Source organism: Papio anubis, chromosome 7, assembly GCF_008728515.1.
Source record: "Papio anubis isolate 15944 chromosome 7, Panubis1.0, whole genome shotgun sequence".
Classification (NCBI taxonomy): domain Eukaryota; kingdom Metazoa; phylum Chordata; class Mammalia; order Primates; family Cercopithecidae; genus Papio; species Papio anubis.
The window spans coordinates 126034805-126053945 of NC_044982.1; the positions used below are offsets into that span (position 1 = coordinate 126034805).

Genomic DNA, 19141 nt, shown 5'->3' on the forward strand with positions numbered 1-19141 from the left:
GCGCAGCTCCCAGTCACCCACTGTGGAGGGAAGCAGTTGTCCGGCTTTCCCGCTGCTTTCTAATATCTCCCACCCAGCCCCACAGAAGCTGGTTCCCGAGGCTTCTTCCAGGTGCAAGAGGTGAGAGCTAGCCTCTTCCCAGGGGGTCAGGCGAGGAGGTCATTCTGCCTGCGGGCTATTTCTGCTCTTGCCCTCAGCTGCTGGCTTTGGAGACAGCCCTGTACTGCACACACATGGACGACCCTTCCCCCAGAGAAATGATCAACAATTTCCGGCAGGTCCAGAAGTTCGATGAGAGGCTGGTATACACCTCCTTCTCCCAAGGTGAGGAGAGGTAGTGCCGGGGGAGGGGGTGCGGGAGTGTGGTGCCAAGACATTGGACTCTTCTGTGTGAATTCAGCTCTGGCACTGATGCCCTCTAGAAGTTGGCTGAGAGCTCCCTGGCTGCCACGGGAGCCAGGTGCCTTGTGAGACTAGGTGCGGGGCTCACTGGGGTCCCCCTTCACTGAGTCTTTGCAGAGAAGCAAAAAGCCGTGGCCCCCAGGCAGATGGACCAGAGCCCTCTTTAAGCCTGGGAGTCTTGCACAGATGGGGAAGAGATAATTCCTTGGGGACTTCTCTGTTCCAGACAATGATCCCTTCTCCTAAGACACAGGATAGGACCCTTTCCATGAGATCAGACTTCTAACTTCCCTCCCTAGGCTTTCTTGGCATCAAAGGCTGCAGCCAGCCTATCTTAGGCCTGGCCGGGTGATTCGCACACCACCACCGAATGAGCAGGAATGTTCCTATGTTAGAGGTAAAACAGTGGGTGTAACCCACATCCATGACTAATGTAGCAGGGCCCGTTAGGCAAGGAAGCACCCTTGTGCACTGCATTTTTGTCTGACCTCCTTGGAGCTTGCATAAGCACAAGCACATAAGTTCCCAATTGAACAAAGCTTAATAGCTTGGTTTCTTCCTAATGCTACGAGGGCTCAGGTCTCCCTTTTACAGCTGTAACCAATAACTCCCCAGTAGGACGTTAACCTTTTTCCTTGCTCACTGCCTACATCAACACTGCTGGAAACTGGGCGTCAGGGGAAAGGGGTGAGGGAGCACTCTCTTCAGATCTCTGAGTTCACTTTCAGGCTCACTTTCTTACTGTAGATTCTCAACTGGTTCCCAACTTGGGAATCTTCATGGCTGGTCTGTGCAGTTCCATTTCATCCCCAGCATCACGTGTGGCCCAGACAGGGCCAGGTGTTCATATTTAAAGATAACCCATTCACACCTGCAATCCCAGCACTTTGGGAGGCCAAGGCAAGTGGATCACCTGAGGTCAGGAGTTCAAGTCCAGCCTGACCAACATGGTGAAACCCCATCTCTACTAAAAATACAAAAATTAGCCGGGCATGGTGTCTTGGCATCTGTAATCTCGGCACTTTGGGAGGCCAAGGTGGGTGGATCATGAGGTCAGGAGTTCGAGACCAGCCTGACCAACATGGTGAAATCCCATCTCTACTAAAAATACAAAAATTAGCCGGGCTTGGTGGCAGGTGCCTGTAATCCCAGCTACTCGGGAGGCTGAGGCAGGAGAATCGCTTGAACCCAGGAGGCAGAGGTTGCAGTGAGCCGAGATCATACCACTGCACTCCAGCCTGGGCAACAGAGCGAGACTCTGTCCCCCCACCCCCCAAAAATAAAAGGATAACCCGTTAAAGCACTTGTTAGAATCTGCTCTCCTCGTCTCACCTGGTGCACTTTTTTTGGGTTCCCTTCTTATTATATGAGGTTATAACTATTACCTCCTAAACTTAGTTGAACATATGGAGACTGTATTTGAAAGCCCTTTCCAGGAAGCTTGAGAAACTGACCCATCCTTACGGTCAGGATTATGTCATTCTCTGTCTTTTCATGAAGAACTGCCCAAGAATTTGTCTTTTGTGTTTTCTCCTCTCCAGGTACCACTAGTTAAGATCCTTTCCCTCTTACCTCAGTTTCTCGGTTGGAAAAGAGAATCTGTGAACAATGGCCTTCCTGAAAATTCAGAATCCATGTCATGATAACTAACAGTTTCCTTTCTATGAAATGATCTGAGTGCATGGAATTATTCCTGTGTATCTGTTCTGGATACAACGCTGTCTTTTCTCATTCTTCTGAGTGGAGAATGTAGTATCCAAGGGTGAAATGGAACTACCTCAACTCTTAAAACCAAAAACATAAAAACTCTGCCAGGAGATTAGGAACTTTGCCCACATAGATCAGGTAGAATTTTGCTTGTGATCCCAGGACCCCATTGCTGGTTCTGTTCTCTGAGCTCAACTATGCACACCCAGGGAAGGGGTGGCGCAAACTCTCCTTATAGTCAGGAGGCCTAGGTTCAAGGCCTGGCTTTGTTTCCTCCTGGCTGCATGCTGTGGACAAATCATGTCCCTTCTTTGGCCTTGGTTTCCTCAGCCATAAATTGCCAGGTAATCCCAGCGACTCAGGAGGCTGAGGCAGGAGACTCACTTGAAACCGGGAGGCGGAGGTTGCAGTGAGCCAAGATCATGCCACTGTACTCCAGCCTGGGTGACAGAGTGAGACTCCATCTCAAAAAAAAAAAAAAAAAGCAAGCCAGGTTGGATTAGGTGATCTAATGTCCTTTCAGTGCTAATATGTTGTGATGGTTAAGTGGACACTAACAACTGCCCATCCTGACTTTACATTGCAGGGACAGTGTTTGAGGGCAGTTACAGAGGATCAGAAGAAACCGGGCAGGAACTTGACTCTGACATCCAAAAGTAACCCCCACTTGTAATGATGGACTGTGGCACTGGGGATAATTAGCCATCTTCTTAGACCAGCTTGTGTCTAAGCAGCTGCTGGTAGTGGGACAGTTCGGGCAGGTTTGTAGCCAAGCGCTTCAGTAGATTCTCCCAGTCTGGATGGGGAAGCTTGAGGGGCCTCTAAGAAGAAGTCTGGAGACCAGCTCCCAGCTTAGGACATCAAGATCAAAGCCCAAATGCAGCATTGCCCCTGCTTTTCCTGCATGGCTTGCCCAGAGCTGGAGCTTCCACAGGCTCAGGCTGGGACCAGCTTTCTCCTCTGAGTGAGACTCTGTGGCAGTCCAAGGAAAACCTGTCCATTTAGAGGCTGGTTATAGAAGCTTGGCCAGAATTCTCCCCTCCCTCTCGCTTCCCAAAGGCACAGGCAGCAAGTAGGGCTGCTTTCCAAGGAGAAATGAGGAGGCAGCCCCACAGGGGTGGAGGCCCGAACCTCATCTGCCCAGGGGGCTGCATTCCCGAGGCCCGTCTCACCCCGCTCGGAGCGGGCCTCAGACCGTAACATGATGTTTCAGGTTTATGGTGTGAGACTTTGTCCGTGTGAACCGTGAGCAGTTTGGACTCAAATTGTAGCCTCATCCACTGAGGCATGTTTGTAAATAGGGTCTGGCTTACTCAGGGCTTTCTCTGGAAGATAACAACTATAGAGTCAGAAAATTCTGCCAGGAGAAAAGTGACGCTTAAAAACTCGTCTAGGATGGCCGGGTGTGGTGGCTCATGCTTGTAATCCCAGCACTTTGGGAGGCTGAGGCGGGAGGATCGCATTAGCCCAAGAGTTTGCGGCTGCAGTGAGCCACGATCACACCACTGCACTCCAGCTTGGGTGACAGAGTGAGACCCTGCCTCTTAAATAATTAAAATGTAAAAATGAAAACAATTCCCTATGAGAGAAATTACATGGACTTTGGGGAAAGATTTGAAGTTTAGCCGGGTTGGGACAATTGGGACTGAATCATTTAACTTAACCCTGCTATTTTCCTCGACTGTGCTTAGAAAAGGGGGTACAGGACCTGGTTTCTGTCCTTAAGAGGTTTGTGGTCCAGTTATACCTTAGCCTGGGGGCGGAGCTTCTCAACCTTGGCACTATTGACAACTTGGGCAGGATAATTCTTACGTGGGGGGTGTCCTGTGTGTTGTAGCATTGGCAGTACCGTTGGTCTCTACCCAGTAGATGCCAGCTGCACCTGCCCAGTTGTAACAGCCACAAGTGTTTCCAGACATTGCCAACTCTGTGCAGGCAGGAGGGGCAAGATTTCCCCTGATGGAAAACCACTGCCTCAGGGTTTCTGTGGCCCAGAACTCATTATTTTTGCTCATGTCATAGGAGTCTACAGTTTTATATCACATGCCCTGGTCTTCATTCTTTTATGGCATGAGCATTTCAGTGTGATGATGGTTATCCCTGAAACAGGAAGGCTGAAGTTACTGAGGCAGAACAAACCAACCCAAGAGAGACCTTGTTCCCCATCTTCCTTTAGAATTCAAGTATAGATTCTTTTCACATGATTGGGTAAGACCAAGAGACGTGGCATGAGAGAGAACTGTGCACCCGAAGGAGTGTACAAATCCTTTATCTGGGCACAGATGCCTCTGAAGTAGCAACTTCTTCAGGATCCCCCCTTCATTCTTTTTCTCCCTCCCTTTTGTATGAGTTTTTCTCTTTTGTATGCTATGTTTCTTGTTGTCTTTAGTTAAAACATCCACTCTGTATGGAAAAGTGAAAGTCATGCCAGGCACTTTTTTCCATTCTTAAAAAGTGCCTGTTCCAGTGGCCAGGTGTGGTGGTTCATGCCTGTAATCCCAGCGCTTTGGGAGGCCAAGGCAGGTGGATCACCTGAGGTCGGGAGTTCAAGACCAGCCTGGCCAACATGGTGAAACCCCATCTCTACTAAAAAAAAAAAAAAAAAAGAAAAAAAGAAAAGTACAAAAAAAATCAGCCAGGCGTGGTAGTGCCTGCCTGTCACATCTACTGTGGAAACTGAGGCAGGAGAATCACTTGAACCTTGAAGGCAGAGCTTGCAGTGAGCCGAGATCACACCACTGCACTCCAGCCTGGGCGACAGAGCGAGACTCCATCTCAAAAAAAAAAAAAAAAAAAAAAAAAGTGCCTCTTCCAAGTAACAGATGGAAGATTTGAGCTGAAGGAGAAAGCAAGACGTGTTGTCCTCAAGGTGGGCCCCTGGGAGGGGACACGTCCTGGGGTCAGTTCGGGTTTCAAGTCGGGTGTTCTTAGCAGAGAAGGGGAAAGACGGCAGAAGCAAGTGGACATCACAGGGGCTCAGGCTTAGGGCTTTGGCCTAGTTCTTGGTTCCTTTGACTTCTCCTCCTCCTAGCCAGTGGCACCAACACTGGGCCCAGATGCTGGGTAATAAAGCAAGAGCCCATCAGACAGAAATGCTAACACCATCTAGCCCTGTGTTCAACGTGTCAGGGCCATGGAAACTTGAGGGACGAAAGGAAGCCAAGAAGTTTCTATAATCACATCATTAGTGGGCTTGCTCTGAGCAACTGCATGTCACCCACCAGAGCCAGCTGAGGCACACTCAGACGAGGGTGCCAGGTGGTCAACTGCAAGGGCAAATCTATAGTCGTGCAATTAGGATCTGCTTAAGCATAGACCTGGGCAGTTTTATGGAACCTTAAAAGGAGGGAGAAAGAAATCGTACATGGCTAAGATGGCTAATTATCTAATTTTTTGAGGCTAGAATGCATGTGTTGTCATTATTGACCTTGTATTTCTTAAAGTTTCTATTTATAAATAAAAGCTCTTAGCTGGAAGAATATCATCGATTCTCCCAAAGGATCCAAATGATTAGCCAGCATCGTTTCCACCTTTGATTGCTGGCCTGGGTCAAGGCAGTCAGGAGCATTGGTCCAAGGTGCTAAGAAGTGAGGTCCTAGTCCCTTTAACACACCGCATGTTTCCTGAGCACAGCCCGAGTTATGCGCTATGGGGCACAGAAAACCCCATGGTGGGTGTCATCTTGCTGGTAAACACAGCCCGTGGCACAGGGCAGACTATGTTCAGGAAAGACAATGGGGAATTGGCCGGGCAGAAGGCTGGACCCACCCTTGGTGATGGGGCCCTAGCTGGTCCTTCCACATCATCTCCCCACAGCCCCATCCCTGCTCTCTTGGCCTCAGCCCCCAAAACTGTAGGGCAGATGCTTTCAAGCACACACACTTGATGTCTGAGATGCCCCCTCCCTCCTCCACCTGGAAAATTCTTTCAAGACCCAACTGTATTCATGTCCTCCTGGAAGTCCTCCCCATTCCCCCGAAGGTGACTTAATCTCCCTCAGTGCAGCCAGAACCACTTCTCCATCACTGTGATGTTACTTGACACACCATAGAGTAATTATTACCACACAGCGAAGACAAACAGAAAAATAACAATATGTATATATTATACTCATACTACAAGCTCCTTAAGGCCAGGGATGATTGACGTGTTACTCATTTTTATGCCTGGCATGGTGCCTGGCGCTCATTATAAACTTGTTGAAAGAACGTCCCTGACCCATCTCCAGTTCCCTCCCCTCGCCAGTGTCTTCTCTACAGAATGATTGACACATAAGCCTGGCCAGTTGTCGCCTTTTAGTGTTGTTGTCTTATTTTCCTATGGTCTCCATTTGTTAACAGTGTTAAAAATCAACCCATTTGTTTAAGAAAAATTAAAGATCAGAACTTAGCTGTCAGTTTTGAAGGTCTGGGAGGAAGTTGCTGTTGTACCTTCTCTGGCTCTGGCTTGATAGGGATCAAAGGCCCCCGTCCCGCCACCCATTCCTTCAGCAGGGACAGTGAAGGCAGCTTAGAGTGCCAAGCACCCAGTGCCAGCATTGTAACCTGCCCCTGAGGCTCTGGGATTTAGGCCCTTCAGAGCAACGTGCTGTCTGCAGGGCCTGCGTTCCTGCAATCTACAGGCAGAGCCATGGTTGTATAAAACCAGTTCCCCCATGTGTTCCGGTACTATCTTGTTGGCAGATTTCTTTGTAGAAATTCTTTTTTGGATTGCATAGCGTTCATAAGGAAAACTCCCCAGTTAAATATGTCCTCTGAAGATGGCTTCACTCTGTGGTGACGGCTTCTTGCTTGTCTTAGCAAAGCATCATATGAAAATAGCACTGGCATTGCAGTTTCTTGACTGTATGATTTTTTAAGTGTAATAATGGGAGTTTTTACCTTTGTAAAACAGATTTTGTATATTTAAGCTATTAAATCCCTGACAAATCTAAACTCTTCTGACCTCTTTTACAAGGCTGGAGACGGCTAAGGATATCACTACATAACATGCCATCTATGTAAACAGTGCGTACTTTAAAGTAATACTTGAAAAGGATGATTGATTATTACAGTCAGACAGAATTGTAAATAGAGCTAGAAAATACTAGACTGTTGTTCCAGGAACCTCCAGATGTGAAAGTGAGGTGCTTGTTCCTCCTGCTGGACTTTTCTGTGTTTATGCTTGAGGCTTCAGAAGACCTCAAAAGCCCTTAACCAGCATCCCTCGGTCCAGCAAGATGCCAGTGGAAGACGCAGCTCCTGGGCCCGCCAGAACAGGTAGCAAGGCCCTTGTGGCAAGCAGCTCACCGATCTTCTCTGGGTGTCTGTACCTTCCTGGGCAAGGCGTGTGACCATCGAGCTTTTCTATATCTGTGTGGTTTCCTTGTGTGTGTCACACTGCCGTCTCTCTGCTTGCCCTGACTCATATCCGAGCACTTTGTGAACAGGCAGCTCTCCCACGTCCTCATGGTGTGCACCCTCTTACCAGCCAGCCTGAGAGCTCCTTCTGTCGGGCTGTCACTCGATGCCTCTTGTAGGCCACCTCTGTGACCCAGCATGTCTCCATTTCTGCTGTCTGTCCCATTGTTCTTCTGTGGGAATTGCCTGACTTCTTTCCTATTCAGAAACAAACCATTTCTTTAACCTGAAAGTGAATTTCTCTAGTTCTGCCCCTCCCTGTACCATCTTTGATGCCTGTTCTCTACAGCATCCTAGAGGCTGGGCTCTCACTCAGCCGAGGCTCTGCTGGGAAACAGGCTTTGGCTTCGCTCTGAGGCTCTGGTTCTCTGGTTGCCCTGACAGTTCTCCCTGTGTCCTGAAAGTCTCGCTGACTTTCTCCCTCCCATCAGATAACAGATGTTTTGGCATCTGCCTCCAATGGGAATCAAGCCCATTTCTGCAAAGAAGCAGAACCTCCATGATGGTTGGTGCTGTCTTGATTGGCGGGGACAGCGTTCCAATGACACTTTCCTGCCCTGGGCTTCCTGAGGTGGTGGAATTATCAGGCGACACCCTTGCCGGCATTCCTCTTCCTCAGCAGCTTATGATGTTGGCTCAGTCAAGCTGCTTCGTTTTTGCTGTATCAAAGTCTTGCCTGAAAAGTGTCTGTCCCAGGCTCTGGGGCTTTCTTGGTCTTCATGCCTGTTTGGTCTCATTTCATTGTTTCCAAGGAGAGTCAATTTAGGCCTTGACAGGTGGTCATCGAGGAGCAAGAATCTCGGGTCAGAGCACTGGGTTAAACTATGCTGTTGCTTACAGGGCCTGCAACAGGAACCCCGCATAATAACTGGGGGAAGCCAGACTCTCCCTCCCGAGAAGCCGTCACGCAGGGCATGTGCCCTGAGAAAAGCCCCACCTTTGCTGGGGCCTTGCTGTCCATAACTTTGCTCAGCTCCCCAAGACCAGGCATGAAGGGTACCTCTGCCAGCCACAGACTGGGCTGCTCAGTGGTCTGGGGCCTGTGTGGCTCTCAGAATGTTTGAGGTGACTGTGAAAGAGACGACCTTAGAAACCATCCAGCCTGGATGGCTCAGCCAGGTGGCGAGGCTTCCTAGTAATAGTCTTCAGGTGGTAAGAACTGGTTTGGCACCACAAGCATCTGGAGCTTCAGGAACAAAGAATGAGAGTGTATTTCATCAAAGGGTTGGGAAGAAAAACCACGGCTAGGTTTGTTATGTTTGTTTTTTTAAGATTCCAGGGACCATGGTCTCTGGTTACATTTTACAAAGAAACAACCAGCCATAATGCCAAGTTCCACTGTGCAGAGGCCATAGGCCCTGCAGGAAATAGAGCCTGTGCTGTGCAAACACTGGAAGCTCCCTCCAGGTGGAGACTCATGTCCTGAGCACCCCCCGCAAGCCACAGGCTGGTCCTTGTGTTCAGATTACATGAAGAGGCCTGGGGCAGGGAGTCTGGCCAGTGGAGCCACTCTCTGCCACTTGGGAGGTCATGAGCTCCTGCTGGTGGCCCACAGAGCAGGGGCAATAGGCCTTCCTGTCCTTGGGGACAGCTCTTCTCCCTGCCTGCTCTGCTAACCCTCTGTGAGGGTGCAGAGCCCGGTGCCACCTGGGGAAGCCAGATCAGAAACCTCCAGGGCCCAGCCTTGGACCAGGGAGGCTCTGCAGGTTCAATGTGAAATTGCAGAAAAAGGCAATAGGAAAAGCACACGGCTGATGGCTCCTGGGGAATCAGCTAGACTTGGGCCGTAGGACAGGAGAAGGGGCCGTAAGCAAAACCTCACGCTGCAGCCTCAGATCTGGTTCCCCAGGGTGTCAAGGGCACCAAGGGAGAGTCTTTGGCCCCCTGTTGGCATCTTACACTTGACCATGGCTCTCCCAGGGCCTCAGCCACCACTGTGGGCTCTATGGGCACAGGATCTTCTGTGTCAGGCTGGGTGGCCACCATCTGTACAACTGTGGCTCCCAATGTGAGTTAGAACAAATACCCCTTCTTTCTCCAAGACACACACACATGCCAGAAGTTTCCATTGAGATGAGAAAACCACCAGACAGGGTATGTGTAAATCTACACTTTCTTTAGATAGAGGACCTGATTGGGAGAATGGGGAACGGCTGTGGGAACCTTGGAAAAAACAGATTGGGGGTTTCCAGGGGAGACTTCATGACTGGGATCCTCTGCTCACTCAAGACAATGGATTCTTATGTGATTTTCCCCCCAGGAGGTACCTAGTAGGCCGACTGTGAGACTTAGGTAACTGGGCACAGGTTCAGCCCCACTGAGACTTCTCTCTCACCTTATTTATCCCCAACAGTAACTTGCTGGTTGAAGCCATAATCCCCTGGGGTTCCATGGAGCAGAGAAGTGGGGCTGGTATGGTGAAGGAGTTTGTCCAGGAGGGACAAAGCAAACATAGAACCAAACCATGACCACAAGCTGGATGGGCTGGGGGAGAAGTCTGGTGATGGATCCCTTGCCTAGAAAGAGAGGCAGGTACCAGGGACTCGGACAGGTGCCTGCCCAAGCAGGCTTGGATCCCTACCTTTCTTCACCTTTCCTCTTTGGCCATGTTGTATTAAAAACTGAAGTCTTGGCTGGGCGTGGTGGCTCACACCTGTAATCCCCATAGTTTGGGAGGCGGAGGCAGGTGGATCACTTGAGGTCAGGAGTTCGAGACCAGCCTGGCCAACATGGCAAAACCCCATCTCTACTAAAAATACAAAAATTAGCCAAGCATGGTGGCGCACACCTGCAATCCCAGCTACTCGGGAGGCTCAGGCGTGAGAATTGCTTGAACCCAGGAGGTGGAGGTTGCAGTGAGCCAAGATTGTGCCACTGCACTCCAGCATGTGTGACAGAGCGAGACTCTGTCTCAAAAAAAAAAAAAAAAAAAATAAAAGCCTGAAGTGAAGTCTTGCCCTAGCCAGAAAACTGCTGTGATAAAGGAGCATCAGGGCTGGGCACGGTGGCTCATGCCTGTAATCCCAGCACTTTGGAAGGCTGAGGCAGGTGGATAATGAGGTCAGGAGTTCAAGATCAGCCTGGCCAAGATGGTGAAACCCTGTCTCTACTAAAAATCCAAAGATTAGCCGGGTGTGGTGGCAGGTGCTTGTAATCCCAGCTACTTGGGAGACTGAGGCAGAGAATTACTTGAACCCAGGAGGCGGAGGTTGCAGTGAGCCGAGATCGTGCCACTGCACTCCAGCCTGGGCAGCAGAGTGAGACTCCATCTCCAAAAAAAAAAAAAAAGCATGGGAAGGAGAGATTGCAGTATGAATTCCCTAGATAGGCAATTTCCTCTACTTCATCAGGTAATCCCTGAGCCAAGGGTGAACACCTCTAGAGATGTGTCTGCCTAAGACCCGTACTGCCAACCAAACAAAAGGTAGAGCATCTCTCAACACGTTGCTCAAATCCAGTGTGGTTTGACTCTAGAGTAACCTCCAGTCTTTTCCTCTCCCCTTTTTAAGTGCAAGCCTATACTGCGGCAGGACTGAGTCTGGGTATGTGGCTGGGCAGCCGGCCATGCATGTTGCAGCTGGGTGATCACTGTGATTCTTGGTGTGATCTGGGTCTGTGATCCAGCCCATCCTCTGCTTCTCTGTACTATTGCTCTGGCTCCTGGCCCTCTCCTTGCTATGGGTCTTACCCTCAAGTCGCTCTCTGATTCAAAGATGAACTGCCAATCAATGTTCCTCTAATGAAAGATCCAATCACTCTGCAGCATGTGTGTATTCAAAGAACCTATCTAAGACTTTCTTTTGGTCATGGTGGGAGGCTGTTGCTGAAAACATGCCAGAGCCCAGTGTGGAGGTCAGCTGACAGGCCGTATGACCTTGGCAATGGACTACTGGTCGTCTGGGACTGCTTAGGACTGTGCAATGGAACTTGGGGGGCAAAACTGATAGAGACAGCCAATGGGCCTTAAATCCAGCAGGCAAAGACAGAGTATTATTTGTGTAGCCCAGGGCTTATCAAAGTGTGGTTCTTGGACCACGTGCATTAGTATCAGCTGCAAGTATTTGGTAAAATGCAGATTCCTGGGCCCTACACCAAACAGATTGAATTTGAATCTCTGGGGGTTGGGCTAAAAAAAAAACAAAAACAACCCTACATTTTAAACAAGCTCTTCAGCTGACCCTTGTGCAAATTTGAGAGCCCCTGCTGGAAAACCATTAGAATTTGCAAATGGCCCCCTCAAAATACTCTAGCCAGTCCCACTAAGTCAAAGACCAGAATCTGAGAACAGGGATGGGGAAATTATTCCTTTCTGTGGATGATTATGCAGCTGGGCCGTGATTTCACACCCGGGGGCCATGGGCTAAGATGGAGGGGAAGGAAGGAGTGTAATGTGTGCCCTCTGCCTCTTCACCAGGCATCATCCTCTCGCTGGCCCTGGCTGGCGTTCTTGGCATCTGTATTGTGATGGCAGTGTCCATTTGGCTTTTCAGAAGGAAGAGGTGAGCTGGTTTGGGCCCAAAATGGGAATGGGCAGCCGTGTGTCCATGATGATTAGTCTGCCTGGGAAGGCAGCTTTGTGGCATGAAGAGCCGCAGTCACCTGGACCAAAAGTTACCCTAGGAGTGCTGTCCCCAAAGCACCCGTGCCCTGGCCTCCTTTGCATGAGATATACATGTGACCCTGGTCTTTCAAGGGGTTCAAGGGCCACTGTGCTCAGATTTGGAAGCGTGTGTGCCTTGCTTACTGCTGTTGTACAGCCTTGGATGAGTCTCTTGACTTGGGGCTTGTGCCTAGAGCTAAGCAGCAAAGCTGTCTTCTTATCAAGATCTTTACATATACGTTTTCGTCTATGAATCCAAAAAGGAAGATGAAAGAAAACCTGATCTCTCACTCACACTAACTCTTCATGCCCTTTGCCCATGTTTTTATTGTCACATTTGGCTTTTCCTAAAACCTAATTTATTTTGGGGGTATGAAAAATAAAAAGGTTTCTGGGAACCCTGTTATGGAATCAGGGTTTGGAGAGCGGGGGTGACAACGAGACCTCTTTCAAAATACAGGTCTAGTATTGTTAGGTGTGGAAGAGAACAGTTGGAAAACGAACACGTCCTGTTTTGGTTAAAGCTTTATTTGGTGACATTCCCTCCCAAGACCAACAGAATTGGGGAAAGGTCCCAAAGAGAGGAATCCAACTTTTAAAAACGGCCTCATTCCCTACCTGAGTCAGTCTGTTCTCTGGCTTGCTCGCTCTCCTCTCTAACAAGACTTATGTGTTCTTTTTGTTCTAGTATCAAGAAAGGTGATAACAAGGGAGTCATTTACAAGCCAGCCATCAAGGAGGAGACTGAGGCCCACGCTTGAGGTCCCTGGAGCTCCTGGGCACATCCAGGAAGGACCTACACACTTCAGCTCTCTGGACACTTGCAACACCTCAAGGTGTTCTCTGTAGCTCAAGCAAACATGCCAGGCCTCAGGGGATCCTCTGCTGGGTGCCTCCTTGCCTTGGGACCATGGCCACCCCAGCACCATCCAATCTATGGATGGGATACACTCTCAGACCAAGCAGCAGGAACTCTAAGCTGCTCGCTGTATCTGTGTGAGATTGTGAAGTGGTCTGAATTCTGGGATCACAAACCAAGCCATGCTGGTGGACCATTAATGGTTGGAAAACGCTTTCATCCAGGGCTTTGCCAGAGCATGCTTTCAAGTGTCCTGGAAATCCTGCTGCTTTTCCAAGCTTTTAGACAAGAATGTGCACTCTCTGCTTAGGTTTTGTTTGGGAAATTCAACTTCTTTCCTCTGGAGACGGGGCATCTCCCTCTGATTTCCTTCTGCTATGACAAAACCTTTAATCTGCACCTTACAACTCGGGGACGAACGGGGACAGGAAGGATCAAGTTGTAGAGAGAAAAAGAAAACAAGGGCTATACATTGTGATATATTAGGGACACTTTCACAGTCCTGTCCTTGGGATCACAGACACTGCACAGACCTTAGGGAAAGGCAGGTTCAAGTTCCACTTCTTGGTGGGGATGAGAAGGGAGAGGCAGCTAGAGGGAGGGAGAAAATGAGAAGACATGGATGATCTTGGAAGAGTCTCACTTTGGAATCAGAATTGGAATCCCATTCTGTTTATCAAGCCACAATGTAAGGACAGAACAATACAATACTAAGTCCAAATCCAACCTCCTGGCAGTGGGTCAGTTATGTTTTACACTCTACAGATTTTGCAAATAACGAGGCTATTCCTTGAAAATCTGTTGTTGCTGGGTCCTGGAGGAGACATGAGTTCCGAGATGACCCAATCTGCCTTTGAATCTGGAGGAAATAGGCAGAAACAAAATGACTGTAGAACTTCATCTCTTTTGGCCAAATTTCATTTCAGCCACTTCTGCAGAATCCCTACTGCCAACCTGGAATGGGGACTTATCTACTCCTCTCTCTCTCTCTGTGGATGTCAAATCATGGTTTAGATCAAATATATTTCAAGCTATAAAAGCAGGAGGTTATCTGTGCAGGGGTTGGCATCATCATGGTATTCAGGGGCCAGTAATAATGGAATGCTACTAAGATACTCCATATTCTTCCCCTGAGTCACACAGACAGTTTCTGACAGGCACAGCTCCTCCATTTTCCTCCCGCAGGTGATGACTCGGTACCATGACTGAGAAGTAACCGACCCCTAGTTGACAGCACCTTGCAGTTCCCCGAGAACTTTCTGAGTCACAATCTCATTTTGACAGCACACAATGTCCCCTTGAAGCATAGCTTTTTAAATATCTTTTTCCTTCTACTCCTCCCTCTGACTCTAAGAATTCTCTCTTCTGGAATCGCTTGAACCCAGGAAGCAGAGGTTGCAGTGGGTCAAGATCATGCCACTGCACTCCAGCCTGGGTGACAGAGCGAGACTGTCTCAAAAAAAAAAAAAAAATTCTCTCTTCTGTACCATCACAACTTTTCGTAATGATGGCAAGCCTTATGTCTCGGGAGCCTGTTTTGCTAGGCAAAGTTTCAAGTGACCTAATGGAGGCTCAGACGTGTGTGTGCACTCAAGACCTCTAACAGCCTTGAAGCCTGGGGTGGCATCCCGGCCGTGCCATTAGCATGCCTCATGCATCATCAGATGACAAGGACAACCCTCATGATGAAGCAACATGAGTTAGGGGGTCTCTTGGCCTTGGTTCAAAATTGTCAATCAGAAACTAACAGAAAGGGCTCCAGAGCAGTGGGACTGTCTGTCAAAAGACTCTGTATATCTTTTGTGGATGAGTTTTGTGAGAGAACAGAGAGACCATTGTATCTGGCACAAGGGCTGTTCATGAAAAGGGAGACTTGCTGGGAGGTGCGAGACAGTGGCATTTCTCCTCTCCTCTTCCTGCTCAGCACAGACCTGGCTTGCAGCCTCCAGGCTGAGACCAGACAAAGCCAGGGAGGCAGAAAGATGCTCCAAGAACCAACACTGTCAATGTCTGCAAATCCTCACAGGATTCCTGCGGGTCCAGCTTTGGAACTGGGAAACCTTTCTTCAGATCCACACTCATTCCACTGACGCCAGCTGCCCCTGAAGGATGCTCAGCGGCCGCCCACACGCTCCTAACTCTGCTGCATGGCAGATGCCTAGGTGGAAATAACAAAAACAAGGCACAGGCTGGGGCCAGGGCCATGGGGGAAGGCCCTAGATTCTCACTCATGTGGGATCTTGAATCTCTTTCTTTGTTCTGTTTCTGTAGTATCATCTGGTAAAAGTTAAAACAAAAACCAAAAACTCTGTATCTGTTTCTAGCGTGTGCTGCATTGAGTCTATTAATCACATTTCAAGTTCACCCTACATTCCTCTCCTCTTCACTAGCCTCTCTGAAGGCGTCCTGGCCAGCCCTTGAGAAGCACTGGGGTCTCAAGTTCCTGTGCCTCAGCCCATAGGCACAACCCTCAGTTCCTGTGCCTCAGCCCGTAGGCCACTGTGATAATGGTCTAGCACTTCTGTATTTATTGTAAGAATGATTATAATGAAGATACACACTATAAATACAAGAAATTATAAATGTTTTTCACATCAGACTGTTCTGTTTTCTTGGAGGTGAGGTTAAAGCATTACTCTTTGCAAAGCACTCTGTAGCTCCCCGTTATGGGGATAGGTAACTAATCAGAACAATAACGTCACTTGCATCCACGTCTCAGAACCTGGTTTCAAAGGCAAGTACGCCGGTGGACTCAATCACTTTCCTGAGGATGGAGGCCTATGGCATGTGTGGCTGCAGGTCACGACACTGCTTAATGGTGCTGGGAAGCCTAGAGGAATCAAAGAAAGACGCTGGAGGAGGTGGGATCAGAGCTGCACCTTGAACAAATAATTCAGATTTGAACAGATGGATGGAAAAGAGGTAGATGTTCCCAACCAAGGGGACATGACACAGGGAACAGGTCCTATGTCTCTTTACTCCTGAGAGTATTAAACCTAGCAGGTGGGCAGCCCCTCTGGGTTGCCTGTTACCTTATTTTGAATTCTTTTTGCAAAAGATACTATCACCCCCTCCAAATAATCTTTTGTCTAAATCCAGACTTCACATTCTGATTGGGGCGAAAAGAGGCGGTCTAGTAAAGGTTATAAATAGGCACCATCATTGTTTGAGTTATTTAGAAAAGCATCCAATTTTCACTATAATCACCCTAAGCCTGAGAGAGGTGAACTGTTCAAGGGTACTTTGGCTCCAGTAGGTGACAGCACCTGGCCCGGCTTTGGAATTGAAACATTTCTGATGGTCTGTACTCTGCTAGAATACAGGACACTTCGGCCCTCCCCCTCTGGCATCCTGCCAGGTGTCATGGCCACGCACAGGCATGAAGATAGCCAGGAAGCCAGGGTTCCCATGAAGCACTCACTCTTCGGACTTGCTCCCACCTCACTAGGGACAGCACTTCCCAGAGCAGGCAGTGAGCATCTCTGAATACGTCTCCCTGACTTCCACATCCACTGGGTGGATAATCAGGGAGGGGTAGCAGTGAGATCCATAGGTCGGCAGAGGGAACTCAGGCCCTCTTTAGGTTGGCCATTATCTCATCTCAATCCCCCTAAATCGACCACCTGGAGCACAAGGGCCGAGAGAAATGTAATAAAATATAACATGAGACACATATGAAATTTAAACTTCCCAGTAGCCACACTAGAAAATGTAAAAGAAACCAGTAACATTAATTTAAATTTAATTTTAGATAATCCAACAGATCTAAAACACTGTCATTTCCACATGTAACCAGTATTTTCATGTGTTTTTTCTGCAGTAAAATCTTTGAAATCCGGTGTGTGTTTTACACTGACAGCACACTCGATTCAGATGCTAGATTTTGCTTGCAGATATTTGGTTGTTATTTAGATTTCATAAAATTTACAGTTTAAAAGATTCCAATATCCGAGTTGTTCCAAACACACTGAAAAGTCGTTTTCCAAATAATGGAATCAATGATCGGCTTTTGGATGTAAACTTATTAAAATAGCGTTTCTCAGTTGAGGCACATTCCAAGCGCTCAAAATCCACGCCCTGCGCAGACCAGGACGACGAACCCACCTTTCGGAGGTTCTGAGGGTTCTGCCTAGAGAGGTCCCACAGAAATTAGCCTGGGAGGAAAGCCTTGCTGGTGAAGCCAGGAAGGGAGACGGGAGGGCAGGAGGAACATCAAGCCCAAAGGAGCACATCGTGGGCGCCGCTCTTCCTCTCCCGCCACCTCCTCGCCTCGCCGCAGGGGGCCCGGCCGCGCCCCAGGTCCCGCGGTCCGGAGTGAATGGCGCTCTGTGGCAGGCACGTGGGCGCCTGGTGAACGGCAGGACCCTGGCACCCCTACCCTCTCGTCCATACACACACACACACACATACACACACACACACACACACACAGAGAGAGAGAGAGAAACGCCCCTCCCGTTGTCACGTGGCCTTCCTGCTGGGTATCTGGAGCAGTTCCAGCCTCGCCTCTGGAAGGAAACAGGGCCTCTGGGGAGCAGGGACTACCTGCCAGTGCGTTCCAGCCGGGCTGCCATCCACACTGGAGACGGCCCCGCACGTGGTCCTCGGGCTCGGATTCAGCTGTCGCAGGATGTGAGGGGAAAGGTGTGTCCCCGGGCTCCACCCCGTGCCTCTTCATTATAGAATGACTGGGCAGAGATAAGGGCCAGAGTACTGCTTTTGAATAATTCACCATAAAAATGATTGCAACCAGGTCAGTGTATCACGATGACTGCAAGCCACCCAGGGATGTGGCAATGCCTCTCGCTCTTGACTGCCCCAAGTCCCCTTCACTCCATTGCACAGCCCAGGGACAGGTGCAGCATTGCCCCTAACTTCCAAGTAGGAAAGAGGAGCCGGCTCTGGCTAAGCTAAGCTTATCCCAATCATGCCGTGACCTCGTAAAACCCCTACGGGCTAAAGGCACTAAAAGCATTTGTACTAATGACTTCCAAAAAGTCAACCACAACCTCCCACCTGCAATCTGCATGGTAGCTCTAACCCCTGGCCTCCACTAGGGTTAAGCCTGACCAAGGACTGCCAACTGCATTTGGGCAGAGGGGTCTACTGAGCTCCTGAGACGTTACCTTCACCTCTTAATTCAGCAAACCAACTTCCTGAGGACACATTCACAAGCTTTCCCCTTTTCCTAAGGCTGAACTGGAGAGAAGGAATAAATACACACACATGCACACATACATAGTGTGCATATATATAGAGACACACAAAATAGTGTGTCTCTATATATAGTGTGTATATATAGTGCATATATACATATATATACAGTCACACACCACTTAACAATAGGGATACTTTCTGGAAAATTCATCATTAGATTTCGTCGTTGTGTGACCAAACCCGCATAGTACAGCCTGCTACACACCTAGGCTAGATGGTATAGCTATTGCTCCTAGGTTACAAAGCTGTACAGCATGTTACTGTACTGAATACTATAGGCCATTGCAACACAATGGTATTTGTGTACCTAAACACAGAAAAATTACAGTAAAAATGTTATAAAGATTAAAAATGATCCACCATGAATGGAGCTTGCAGGACTGGAAGTTGCTCTGGGTGAATGAGCGAAGGGAGTATGAGGCCTAGGACATTACTGTACACTACTGTAGACTCTATAAACGCTGTACACTTATGCTACACTACATTGAAAACTTTTCTTTCTTCAATAATAAATTTACTCTAACATTTTTACTTCATAAAGTTTCAAGTTTTTTGACTTTTGAACTCTTTGAACACATTATACAGCAGTACAAAAGTATTTTCTGTCTTTACATCCTTTTTCTATAAGCTTTAAAATTTTTTTACTTTTAAACTTTTTTGTTGAAAACTAAGACACAAATATACACATTAGCCTAGGCCTACACAGGGTCAGGATCATCAGCATCACTGTCTTCCACCTGCACATCTTGTCCCACTGGCAGGTCTTCAGGGACAATAACATGCATGGAGCTGTCCTCTCCTATGATAGCAATGCCTTCTTCTGGAATACCTCCTGAAGGACTTGCATGAGGCTGTTTTAGGGTTAACTTTTTTTTTATAAGTAGGAATACACTCTAAAATACCAATAAAAAGTACAGTGTAGTAAATGCATAAACCATAACAGAGTTGTTTTAGCAT

The 19141-nt window shown here is 48.4% G+C and overlaps 1 protein-coding gene across 1 annotated transcript in view; it reads left to right on the forward strand.

Moving 5' to 3' along the window:
- The window catches only part of CA12 (carbonic anhydrase 12), a 60146-nt gene extending 44582 nt beyond the window's left edge, over nt 1-15564 (forward strand). Inside the window, exons 8-11 of the mRNA XM_003901034.4 lie at nt 198-324; nt 11018-11050; nt 11923-12007; nt 12797-15564. Of these exons, the coding sequence (XP_003901083.1) occupies nt 198-324; nt 11018-11050; nt 11923-12007; nt 12797-12869 (318 nt within the window). The 3' untranslated portion in view covers nt 12870-15564. The remainder of the gene's footprint in view (nt 1-197; nt 325-11017; nt 11051-11922; nt 12008-12796) is intronic.
- Nucleotides 15565-19141: the final 3577 nt, after the last annotated feature.